The sequence below is a fragment of the Aulonocara stuartgranti genome, assembly GCF_965226115.1.
Source record: "Aulonocara stuartgranti genome assembly, chromosome: 11".
NCBI classification, from domain to species: Eukaryota; Metazoa; Chordata; class Actinopteri; order Cichliformes; family Cichlidae; genus Aulonocara; species Aulonocara stuartgranti.
The window spans coordinates 11,120,091-11,133,525 of NC_138947.1; the positions used below are offsets into that span (position 1 = coordinate 11,120,091).

The 13,435-nt window shown below is 43.4% G+C and overlaps 1 protein-coding gene across 1 annotated transcript; it reads right to left on the reverse strand.

Moving 5' to 3' along the window:
• Nucleotides 1–537: 537 nt before the first annotated feature.
• Nucleotides 538–12,960, reverse strand: nacad (NAC alpha domain containing). Its single transcript, XM_082550913.1, has 10 exons — nucleotides 12,454–12,960; nucleotides 9,088–9,374; nucleotides 3,460–8,971; nucleotides 3,084–3,317; nucleotides 2,382–2,473; nucleotides 1,889–1,957; nucleotides 1,621–1,767; nucleotides 1,405–1,539; nucleotides 1,176–1,298; nucleotides 538–682 (listed from the first exon to the last, which is right to left on the reverse strand). The coding sequence occupies exons 1-10, from the start codon at nucleotides 12,536–12,538 to the stop codon at nucleotides 668–670; spliced, it is 6,699 nt and encodes a 2,232-aa protein (XP_082407039.1). The 5' UTR covers nucleotides 12,539–12,960; the 3' UTR covers nucleotides 538–667.
• Nucleotides 12,961–13,435: the final 475 nt, after the last annotated feature.

Sequence of the window (13,435 nt, forward strand, 5' to 3'; positions counted from 1 at the left end):
CTTTTTAATAATCTAACAAATTGTTGATTTAGTCACTTGGTGGATTTGGTTTTTCAGCCAACTGACGACCTTCCTCACTTGCACTGATATCGTTTAACTTCATATTTTTAAATTACAGTAAAATGCTATAAAACACTGCTTCATTCCTGCTTCATTTGTAATGAAATTACAAGAGACTGAGCCTCAACTGGCTATGAAACTGTTTTCCACTCGATTTTTCTCATTATTTTTGAGCTTTTCAAACATGGGATTTAAAATTGTTTGATTTAAAATCCCCTGTGGTGGTGTACAGATGCAAAACTGCAAGAATGATGTTTTTGTCCAATAAATTAAGGACGTAACTCTAGCATGGAATCGAATAGCACAGATTTTGCTTCCGATAACCAATCAGAAACATTTCGCCTCTTCTTTCATTTAAATATTTTCAACTTCTCCTGAAGTGAAAGTTGGCGTAAAGGATCAATATAGCATGTTTGATTTAATGAATGTGAAAGACTAATCTTTTCAGTAAGATCAGTTTCAGGGTCCAGTCAGAGCCCACGTTGGAACAGACTTTATTTAGCAGATATTGGGGATGCAACATATAGTAGCAGCGATATAGAAGAGTCAGGTGTTTAGGCTTTATAGGCTGGAATAAAGGGGTCAGGAGTTGAATCGTCTTCACCGCTCACATGGTCAGCTCCTGTGGAAATGCAGGGGAGAAAAGTGAAGGTGAGAAAGAGAAAAGGTGGAAAATTGAATTCAAGATAAATGAAAACAACAAAAATACTATCTTCACTTCTACCCAATGAAAAAGATGTGCCACTGTGGAACATATCTCTCTTTGTATATAATTAAAAGGGATACTCATTATGTGAGGCTTCATTTCCCAGTTATCTTAATAGTATTTTATCCTGCATCAAGAAACAAAACATCTGCGTCACTTGAACAGCTCCAGTTCTTATGAGAGCACTTGCTGCCATCTAGTGGCCATGAGACTGTACTGATGACCTACAGAACAGTGGAGGTTATTCAGTTACTGGGGAGAAATTCTACTTGTCATTTGTCCTCTGCTCTTTCATCTCACCCCCTCCCTGCTCACTGGCTGTGACTCATTATTTTATTCACCATCTGCCCTCCCTCCACACTCTCTGTCTTCCCCTCTCTTTCCCGCCTTCAGCCTCATCGTTTCTCACCATGATAGCATTCACAATGTCATTCTTGTTGTGTTTCAGCGCACGGACGGCTTTGGCTCGTGACACATTGGCCTGAGCCATCACCAGCTCAATGTCTCTCTGCTCAAGGCCTCCCTCATCCACCTGATGTATAGAAAGAAAGAAAGAAGCAAGGATAAAGAGAGATTTCAGAACATACGTTTTAACGGTTGTTGAAATAGGTATTCAGAAACAATAGTTCAGAAAATACCTCTTCTTCTTCCTCTTCACTCTCCTCCTTGATGGTGAGGCTGGGTGGGACAGGTGGGGCTAAGGGAGAAGAGGTCACAGGCACCTTGAATTTCTCTGCGGCTGCTTTGTGAGCCTGCTGAGACAGGTCCTCAATCTGAGGAGAGAAAAGGACCGGATAAGTAAGCTAAAACTGAAAGCTGAAACTTGAGTAACCAAATAGACAAACAGTACTCACCTTTGCCTCTCCGAACACAATATAAATGTCTGATACGGGGCTTTTGAATACATCTGGTCTGCTGATGACAAACAAGATGCTCTTGGACTTCCTAATAGTGATTCTGGTCACACCGTGGACTGGCTTCAAACCCAGCTTAGACATGGCCTAAATGCACAATAGAGAAAACAAGAATTAGGGATTGAAATGAAAGAAAAAGAATCGTATCACTTTTAATATTATATTTGACCACTTATTAAGTTTATGTAGTAGCATATAGTAGTCCAACCTTGCGGGCCTTCTTTTCACTACGGCTCTGCTTTGGCCTGTTTAACCCTTCATCCGCAGAGGAGATAGACTAGAGAAAAAACAGTTAAGTTTATGAAATAATCCATTATGCTTTTAATATGCAAATGTTGCTAATATGTTTATGCTAATATACCTAAATATAACTCATGATGCTTCTGTTTTGTTTTGTTTTTTTGCTTTTTGCAATAGCAGCAACATTTTGATTAAAGTTTGCCTTAAAGAGTAGCTGGAAATCAGGGCTGCCACTGCTACTGGCTAAATAGCAAAAAGGCTAACATCTGATGAATATTAGATTTTATGAGTTTAAAATGCAATGCTAGTTGAACAACATGTTAAACAACATGCTTGGCCAGAAGTACATTGTGTAAAATATATATACTATATATATATGTATATATACTATATACTATATACTATACATATACATATATATGGAAAGATGGTCACCTTTAAAATCCCATAGACAAACTCACCTGTGGCTCTGATGGTCTCAGTGGTTCCAGTTCTTCCAGCTCAGGAACTGAACCCTCACTCTCAGACTCATTACATGAAGCCAGCACTGAACCTTCACAAAAACAAATTCAAAGCACACATATATAAAATAAGTCCATAGGAAAACTAGAGTAAAAATAATTTGTCTATCTATCGAATGATCTTCCTAATTAGTACATAATTAGCCTATTTTAATGATAGATAGATTAATTATGTACCAATTATGTACATGAATAATCTATATCTGATATCTAATCCGTACCAGAGACTTTAATTAGCTTATGTTGATTAAAAATATAATAAAAAATCACTATGTGATATTCACGTCTTTTGCAATGTGGCTTCACAATAGTATGTAACACAACGTAGCAGTGTGCTCAACTCCAGCCTGAATAAACATGAAAATGACAGAATGCTGGCACACATTGATAAGTGCACTTTCCTTGCTGGGTAATAACACTTCATCCATAATTTAGGTTACAAACTTTGAAACAGTTTAAAATATCCTCTCTGTCAGTAAACTTATAAATGTAAGATGGAGAGAGCGTTATCACGTTGCATAACCTCAAAGAGAGAATCAAAGAGAAAGAGAAAGAGAAAGAGAGAAGGGTGGGTTGTATAACACATAGCTAAAGAAATTTTGGGGGATTTCAGTGCCCCAGAGGAGGTATGAAACCACTTACAATTGCTCTGGAATGATAGGTCAGTCTCTTCACAAATGTTGTGGCTGTGTTTCATAGGACAGCTGGGCCGCCTGCCTGTAAGTTGGTGGGTAGAGAAGGGCTGAATTTCCCTTTGATTGGCTGAACCAGAGTTTTTCTGTAGTGATCCATTTCTGCTTCCTTGAACTCCTTTGGGCTGGGATGTTTTACCTCCATCGCCCTCACTGTCTGTCTCTTCCTCAGCCAAACTAGGACCTTACAAAACACACAATGATTATCACAGCTTTTATGATAACAGTGTTAGGAAGTGTTTACCTTTTCTTTGACAAACTCGCTAACTCAAATGTTTGGATTAGAGAGGGAATGTTTGGTTTGAGGTAATCATGACTTTACTCACCTTTGCACCTGTCTTGTGTGCTCCATGTGTGACCTTGACTGACTTGTTTGTGAGACTGTACTCTTGCGTTAGCATGAGACTGGGAGTATGACTGAGACTGGGGATGGGAACTAGAGTCTGGAATACAGACTGCATCTAAATTCCCCAGCTCGGGTAAAGATGACTCCTGGGCAGACTGAAACAGACTTAATGGCATGGCAGTGGAGAATAAGGGTGAAGAGACAGTTGTGGCAGACACAGTTGATGTACTGAGGACATCAGTAATCTCTTGGAGGTTAGTGGTAGGAAGGAACTGGGAATTAGGGGTGTTCTGTGTTGTAGGGGAGGTTGACAAACGGACAGGGGTGGTGTGGCACGTGAACAGTGAAGGTTCTTGCCGTTGTTGGGCTGAGAGGTCAGGTTGGGATTCCTGCACTGGTGTGGAAAGATCATGCTCTGGGTCTGTTGAGGCACAAGGTAGAGAGCAGGAGGAAGAGGAAGAGGAAACAGGAGATGCTGAGAAGCGAAGTGGATTCAGAGAGTATGGTATGGTATTGTGGGTAATATCTATGTTGTTATCATTAATGTCCACTGTAAGTCCTCTCTGATTATCAGGTAGCGGTCTATTATCAAGAACTTCCTGCTGTACGTCTTGGTTCATCGCCACAACAATATTTAGGTTGTCTGTTGTGTGTGTGGTAGAGACATCAGGACTCGGATTGTTTTCTACCTGGAGCTGTGAACCAGATTCAACCTTGTCTGTCCCAGGCGTCTTCTGTTGACAATCCAGTGATGAAAACTTGTTGCTTGCATTATGTCCTGTCTTAGATTTGGATGTTTCTGCATTCCCCTTTGACCGTACCCCTGGTGTGTTATTTAAAGGAACAGCAGGTTTCTCTGGATCAACAACAGATTCGGGGCTAGAGGCACCTTGACTGTCTGTCAGAGGTGCCCTCTGTTTCTGCCTTCCTCTCCTTCCTTTCTTTGCATCAAATGATGTATCTGTGCAATGTCCCTCCTTGGGGCTGTCACAGGGAAAGTGCTCTGAGTCATTTTGTGCAGAACGGGATTTCCTTTCCTGTTTCTTCTTCTTATCTTTTTTTGCACCTCTCTCTTTTGCTTTCTCTTCCACTTTGTCTTCTTCATTGTCTTCCCCTGAGTTATAAACAACATGCTGTTGTTCTCTAAAGGCATCTTTAGTCTTTGGTTCATCGACAACTTTGTCCATGAGGGGACTGCCATCACATTTTCTTTGGCTTTCTGTCTGAGACTCCATTATCTCTGTTTCTGACAAAGAACCAGTATTGACCTTTTCTTGACAAGCTTTACTTGGTTTGGAATCATCGGATTTGCATTTAGGAGTGAATGATCCAAAGGAGCCCTGTACCAAAGAAAATGATGTGTCACTCTCTGGAGTGATTGTCTGACACTCTGGGCCTGTATGACTTCTTAAGTTGGTTTCATTTTTTAAATCAAAGTGTTTGTTTGTTGCAGCTGCATCTGAGTGAGTTTCAGTTAATGGCACAGAGATGCTGGAGCCACCTTTCTCGGGGAATGGTGTCTGTGTTGTTTCTGGTGTCTGGTTTATCAAACTATCTGTTGATTTCCTGTCTCCATCAGGAATCATGTCCGAAACCTGAGGTGGCATCTCCTCAAGTGGAATATTAGAGACAGAGTCTCTAATACTGACACTCACACTCTGGTGTCTGACTTCCTCTGACAGAGCATTGAGACTCCCATGAGCAGAGCCAAATGCAGACTCACTGTTATTGTTACAATTCTTCCAAGTGTTTTGTATTTGTGTTTCTGTGTTATCGCCGTCATTGTGTGGATTTAGATTACTGATATCATCCTCCAGGAAGCTGGCGTTCCCGTCTTCTCCCCCTCCTTCTACTGAAATCTCCTCAGTGGACTTACAGCGTGCCAAGTTGGACTCAGAAACTCCCTCTCCAACCAGTTCTTCGGTATCTGTTTGGCGCTTCTCTCCATGCAAACTGTTGTTATCGTCTTCATCTAGCATAGACCCGAGAACATTATCATAATTTCTGCATTCTTCACTGTTCATGTTAGAAACCATGGCCGTCTGCTTGCTTTGGCCTTCTGCATCACACATGAGCAAACTTTCCGCCTCTAACTCATACCTCTTCCCCAGAGACAATGATAGAGATTCCCCTGCTCCCCAGACACCAAACTCAGCCTCTGCTCCTAATCCAAGACTGAACCCCATTCCCACCCTGGTGTCACACCATGCCCCTGCTACAGAACCCATCTCTCTGCTTGTGTCCATTTCTGAATTTTCCCTTTTCGGAGAGATGGCAAAAGGTGAGTGTGGGGAACCAACAGCTCCCAGTACTCCCTCATCAGTACTGAGGGTGTTTTCCCTTAGGTTCTCCTGGGAAGAGTCACCAGGGCAGTGTTCAGGTGTTAGGGCCAGATTGTCAGCTAGTTCTGAGATGACTTCTGGAGAGGCCGAAACAGGGATATTACTGGGATTGGGACTAGGGTCTTTAGGACAAGATAGAAGAGGAACACCTTTATTCAAGTCATTAGTAGCAATGACATTGTTCAGAGACGGACCAGAATCACTGATTCTACACTCCACACTCACTGACTCTGCTGAAGCATTCCCATTCTTCTGGTCAAGGTCAATATCAGACTCACTGTGAATACTGGTTCTGCACATGGCCTCTGCCCCTACAGGCACATCATATTTACTGCAGAAAGACTTTGACAACACACGTCTACTTGCTCCCACAGTCCTTTGGCTTTCAGAGTGATAGTGGCGAGGCTTGATGAGCAATTTGAAAGAATCTCTTTCTGGCCCATTTATGGGCTCAGTTACTGAGTTATCACTGTGTAATTTCAAAGAGTCTCTTTCTGGTTCTTTTTCCACTGTGCCACTATTACTGGGCAATTTGAAATCAACATCTTTGCCCTGGTGATCTTCTTCTGGAAAAACTGAAATGTTCTGGTCTGTTGTTTCCTGCACAGAAGTAGCAGAGGGAGGAATGTGGGACATGTGGGACTCTGTTGCAAAAGAAGGTGACACATGGCTGGTATCAGGAGTGGAGGAAGGGTTAAAAAAGGGACTGGGCTTAGGCCCCTCAAGAGGATTGGAGAAAAAATCAAGATAAGTCATTTCACTCTCATTTGCACTCTTATTCGGGTCGTCGGAGTCTGACAGAGAAGAATTCGCTTCTGCAGGACAGGATAGTTTCTGGTGATCCAGTGGTTTGTCTGTGCTTGCTTGTAGAGGGAAATGTTTTGCCTGACCTGTTTCGCTGGTAGATTCTAGTTCAGGGTCTGATTGGGTCTCAGGGATTTTACATGCATCCACAGGACTGGGATCTACATTGTTTCCTTTAGGGTGGGCAGTGGCTTCAGACAGACAGGTGGTTTTGCAGCGATCCGCTAGTTCATCCATGCTCTGCTGTGAGGGCAAAGGTTCATTTTGTACTGTGTCACTGACAGTTGCCCGTTCAGGTTCTGATTGTATTTGACCTGGATCAGGTCCATCTACTGATGTGGGCTCTAATGATTGTGCATGCCTCTCAGTGCTGTACAGACGTTCGTCTTCCTCCCCGTTGTAGGAGGCAGAATCTGATGACTCCTCTGTATCGTCTTGGAAACAAAAAGACTCATCCAACCCCTCATTAAGAGAAGTTTCTGAAAGCGAATGAAGGAAGGATGCTGAGCTATCCTCATCTGTGGGATCCTCCACTGCTCTGCTATGACATTCATCATCGTCGTCCTCATCTTCTTCTTCTTCCTCCTCCTCCTCTTCGTCCTCTTCTACCACTTTCACTTCCACCTTAGCTTCCTCGCCTGACTCTTTACGGTCATCACTGCCATCATCTTTATTAGTTTTCTCATATTCATCACAGCTGACAGCACCATTAGCATTACCATCAAAATCATCATCATAATCATAATCGTCATCCTCTTCGTCTTCATCGTCATCTTCTACATCTGCCTCCTCTTCTCCCGCTGCATAGGCATCAACGTCCTTTTCTTCGTTTCTGTCATTAACTTCTATTTCATTCTCTTCTTCAGTGGGGAAGAGAGTGATTTCCATTGAATCAGCCTTAAAGATAAGGCTGGTGTGAAGGGGAAAGGAGATGAGGGAGGCAGGGATCATCCTCTCCTCCTCTGGTATATCATCAGCACAGGCTGCCTGGGATAGTATGAAGGAACTGGGACCAAGCCTATCAAACGCTCCAGGAAAGAAGGCATCCAGGGAGAGGACAGGTGAGTCAGGGCTAAGGCTTGATGAGGCCATGGTCATGTTCTCTGTGTCAGGAGTCAAGGCGGTTGAAGGAGGCTCTTGGTGGACATCCATCTGTCCATAATGTTCCTCTGATACGCATGCCTCAAGTTGCAGTCTCAGTCCCGACTGGATAGGTCTAGACGACTCAGCTCTTTCTATACTGTCCTCATCTAGAGGGCAGAGTGAACTTTCATAACCCCCTCCATCCTCCTGGGAGTCACTACTGCTACTGCTCCTCAGAGGGGATGTGTCCTCAGTTACCCAGCAGGGGCGACAGCTTTCTCTAGAAACACTGACCTCGTCCCCTTTTAAAATTTCTTCCTCCTCAACTATGACTGTGTCTGTTATACCTGTTGGGGAATTCAAAACAAAATCCCCCTCATGGTACAGACAGAAGTCCCCTGCCCTTTCTTCCTCGCGTTCTGGAACTATTCTTCCCTTTTCCTCCCCAACTTCATCTCCAATTTCAGACAAGGACCCCACAAAACAAGCAGGAGCCTCCTGTGTTTCTTCTGTGAGGAGTGGATTTGGAGATGTGGAGGGGGAGGTGGAAGATGTGTAAGAGGAGGTCCAGCTGCCTCCCTCTGCTGTGATGTAAGAGCCAGAAGGAGAAGTGAGAGGGGAACAGAGGTCCTCACTGTCAGAGGGAGAACCAGGGGACAGTGGAGAGACAGGGGAGCCAGGATATGAATGATGTTTCAGGTGTGAAGAGCGAGATGCCATTTTAATTGGGGTAGAAGGAGCAGTGTAGTAAAGGTCAGGGTCAAGACGTGAGGGGACACCCACTCGTAGTGGGTCAACAGCACAGACTGGCTCAGAAAAGGACAAAGCAACTGGACAGGAAGGCTCAGAAAAAGAGTGGGAAGGCACTTCATCTTGAGAGAGGCTTTGACACTCTTCTTTTTTCTCCATCAAGCTGTCATCTGTCGTGAGTGACCCTGGGGAGGTAGAGGGAGGGAGCAGGGGGTTGTGAAAAGGCATAGGGAGAGTCGCTGAGGGGTCTGCACGGTCTTTTTGCTGAGCCTCCTGTTTTGGGGATTGATTTTCCTCTTTTCTTGTTTCCAACTGAGTCTCTTTTGCCTGTGCCTGAGGATCTGAAAAGCTTTGAATATCTGGTAAAGGTACAGCCTGATCACTTGGGGCAGTAAAGGGATTCCCTTTCTTGATCTCTGTTGTTTTCAGCAGTGTTTCTTCACCCATCACCACCCTTGTATCAATAGTTTGTGGCTCCTGGTAGTCACTCTCCACCTCAGAACCAGTTAAGACCTGGGAATAAAACATTTTACATACACAATTACAAATGTTCATAATGGTATCCTAAGTGCTATGAAGCTACAACATGATCAAACACACATACATGCACGCACACACAAGACACGCACCTTGATTCGCTCCATCTTAACAGGGACATGGCGGCCACATGGTCCATGGCCACCTAATTTTCCAGACAGTCTGGGTGTGCTGTTGTTGCGATGATCGGAGCCTTCAGGTTGAGGTCTTGGGGTACCAGAAGAGCTAGGGGACACATGAAATAGTCGTGGTCCAAATGGAGAAGTGCATGCTGGGAGCAGCTTTTGTGGAGTACTGGGAGAGGCACTAGAACCACTGTCACTCGGGGATGAACCACTGTCACTTGGTGTGGAGTCAGTAGATGGGTGCCTGGTCATGTCTGAAAAAGAGAAATGAAAATAAATCAACTTCATAAGTAAAAGAAAAAAAGATCAAAACAAATATTAACCTCCTATGACCCGAACTCTTCCACGACATGCATTTTTGATTTCTCTTTGATATTTGGGCTGACTGGGGCCAGATGAATGTAAAAACAAAGAATTACCAGATTTTTTTTTACCTGATTTTTGTTTCTAAAAAAAATGAGAGACGCATATACGGATATTTGTTTAAAATTTCAATAGCACAGTAGAAGTATAATGTCCTCATAAGTGGATATCAGACCCTTGTTGAGCAAAATTGAATATTTTGGTCTAAATAACCCAAAATGTGATGTCCACATATGTGGACACCAGGTCCTAGGAGGTTAAGAGTTCGGATATTAATACATTTGAACTCTGAGGAATTAACAAAAATATCATATAAGCAAGCTGACTAAATCACCTTAGTACCACGGCACTAGACGTGATGTGGAAAGTCATGCCTCTTTTATTGTATAATATTAGACTTTAGATTTCTGTGTTTGAGTTTCACTTATCTTAGCCCACACATTAGTTCAGAAAGAGCAAAAGAAAATTACACCAAAATGCCAGTCAGTAAACAAATACCCCTCAGCTCTCATGACACAGCAAATGGCTTTCAGTAGAAAAAAAAGAGTACTGAGACTTAAAACAAGACTGTTTTAATGTATTTATTATTATTATTTTTGTAATGCGTGCGGCAATCCTCCAAAAGCTTGGTCTCTATAGATGGAAGTCAGAAACAATGTTTCTTCACATACACAAGAATCTTTACCTCTGCACGTCTCTTTCACAATTAGCACAATTAGCCAGAGGCAAAATAAGCTGTTATTCTATTACAGCGTTCTCTGTCCTCTTGTCCTTCTGGACCTTGTTATCATTTTGTATCCTCACCTGTCATTGGGAATGGAGAAATCACTGAGATGAAATGTCAGGCTGAATGAAGGAAATGAATCAAGAGGGAGTAGAGGAAGTCTTGGGTATGAGTAAGAAAGTAAAAAGCAAGAAGATAAAAAAAAATTAAAATTCTATTTGTCATCTTAAATCAGTTCTTTGATGCTCTTTGATTACTACAATGCAAAATTGTACTTTTTTCAAAATATCCCTCAGAAGATATGCTCTAAGCTCTTTGTCATCCACACACCGAGAACAGAAACCTCATTTAACTGGGCCATTTGTAGGGTGACCTCAATTCACATGCTGATTGGTCATTACAACACACAAGTGGCTCAGCTCAGTGCCAGCCACATATACACCCTCACTGACACATGCACGTGTTTTGTTCTCCATGGAGCATAGATATCACATTCACTTACTGTTATGTAGCTCATTCTTTCTATCACTCCCTTATATTACTCCTTAGCCTTTTCCTAGCTGATCCTCGCTTTGGCTCTGCTTTGTACGCAGATGTATCTAGCAGGGCGTAGTAGTAACTAAGCACATGCTCTTTTCTTCTCCTCCCTCGCTACTGTCCTGCCCTCCCTGGGGAGGTGGCAGATGCAAGCATCAGCACTTAGATGCTCTTCCCGATCACTGCTCCAATATTAAGATGAAGGTGTGTTTGTGTGTGTGCTGAGTCACGCCACATAGACTAAAAGCTGCTGTTAGGTCAGAGAGATGCACAATACATAATACACAAAAGACAACTCTTCTGCTACAGCACAGCCTAGTCTCAACGGAACATAAACAGGCTGATTCTGATTGTCTTCTCCTGCAGGAGCTCAACAAAACCTCACTATGCTACGGTGACAAAGGCTAATATAGCACTGGTTTTCAACAGCATATCTGAGTTCAAGAAAATCAAGCAATATATACCTTGAAAACACATCTAGAAATGCTCTATCGTGCTTTAGTGACAATCATAGGAAGTACATAAAAACTGTTTGGCTAGGCTGCTAAATAAGTCAGTGACATAATACGACTGCCTGGCCTTGGAGCCTGGTCTCAGGGAATGCAGTTAATCTGAGCACCTAGCTTGCTGTATGAAGAACAGGCCGCAGTTGAGCAGACTAAAGCTGCGTCACAGTGGATGCAGTGCTGGATTTGCCACCCCCAAGAGCGAGTCTCTGATCTATCTATCTATCTATCTATCTATCTATCTATCTATCTATCTATCTATCTATCTATCTATCTATCTATACTCTAATAAGATCAAAGTAATTTATAATTATAATATATAACAATATAATGTATAATATAATACAATAGAATGATTATAAAGTTTAAGGTAAAACTTTCACTATAACCTATAACCATATTTAATGATCTTATATAGTAAACAATAAACAACAAAAATAATGAAAGCTCTTGTACCTGTGAGGTTGTGTTTTTGTGTTAAACTGTGCTCTGCCATGCTGCTGTGTCATGTTCCTGTTGAAGCTGGGGGGTAGGGAGGAGCTACGCCACACTGCTCTGCACTTACAGCTTGCATAAAACTGATGTAGAGATGGGGATGCGGATGTGGCATGAACATGGGGCAGTGGGAGGAGTGATAGAGACTACGGGGGCCAGATTTAGGGTGGGGGTAAGAGCACTGGGAATCCGATGAGGACTGAGGCTGGATGCTGGGGGGGGGGCAGTTACACAATGAAATTAGTCGGTACATACAATACTGTGGTAGCTGAAAGGAACAGATTGCTAATTTGGATTCTGTAATGGGGAGTAAAAGGAGACGAGGTAAGAGTTGATGTCTAGGGGTGGAATCTCTTGGGAGGCTGCTAATAGCTGCAAGGGGGAAGGAGAGGCAACATGCAGTTTACCGAGGAAGCAAACATGCAACTGAATCACAGCTTACTCAGCCTGCACATGTCAGACACACAGAAATCACCCAGGTCTAAAGTGAGATCTCCCAGGTACTTTTGAGCAGTTAGTGCTTGTCAAATAATCCTTTACCTTTGCTTTTCTTCCTGCTAATACTTCAGTCCTTCCTATCCTATCTGTTAAATACTACTTGCTCAACACAGTCTTGAGCCTTTCTTCTCGATTACGCCCTGGTCTCTGTCTCAATTAGTATCAATGGAAACCCTCTCCTTTCCCAGTGCTCAAGCCCAGTGGTCCTACCTGGTCCAGGGAGCCCTGTTTCCTCAGGTTCCTGCCCTGGATGCTTGTCGCTGGGCACGGATCTGTGAGTGCTCTCCCCCGGCATGCTTCTCGCTGGCTGTCTTTGACTCTGACGCAACGATAAACCATACAGCCAGAACAGACAAGGTGAACGAGGAGAGAGAGTGAGAGTGAGAAAGAAGAAGAAGGGGAGGGGGATATGAATGCTCAGCGACCCAACACTCAGATCTTCCCTGCAGCACGTGTCTGCCTCTATGTGTGTGTGTGTGTGTGTTTGTGTGTGAAAGAGAATGAGGCAAACAGAGAATGAAAGAGGGAGAGTCAGAGATGGGAGTATAGGCTGGTCTCTCTCTGTGGTGCAGCACAGTGATGCTGCTGTTGTGGGCGTGTGCTTCAGAGCCTCATGATCCAGTTCATCGGTGTGTGCGTGGTGTGTGTGTGTGTGTGTGTGTGTGTGTGTAGAATCTGAGAGGGAGCTGCAGTATTCTCTCTTGATGCCCAGTTCCTGCTTTCCTCCCTCCTCCTCTTCCTCCCATCTTCCATCCTCCGTGTATCTCTCTCCCTCCTCTCCTCCCTGGTCCCCCACCCTTCCCTTCACGCCCATCCAAGCTATGACTGGATCTTTGGAGATGATGTCAGCACATTTCTGCTGATCTCTCAGTGCTGCCCCCAACCTTAAAGGAAAGAAGCGGTACTGCAAAAACAAGAGTGAAATGGATAAATCAAATGGAAAACAAAACAGACAGTGGAAAGAGAAACCTGGAACACAGAGAATCGAATGCGCAGAAATGAATCCTGAAAGTATACTGCTGATTACACCCTCTGCCTCCTGCTCTGATTTGATCCAACAGGAATCAGGAAGGAGATATTTGCCCCAAGGGCCACTAAAACATCTGCTTCTGCCCTCCATCTTCATCTCTCATTAAGACAGCATCATTTAAAAAGCCAATTCAAAGTGCCTTACAAAGACTAAGTGGGTAAT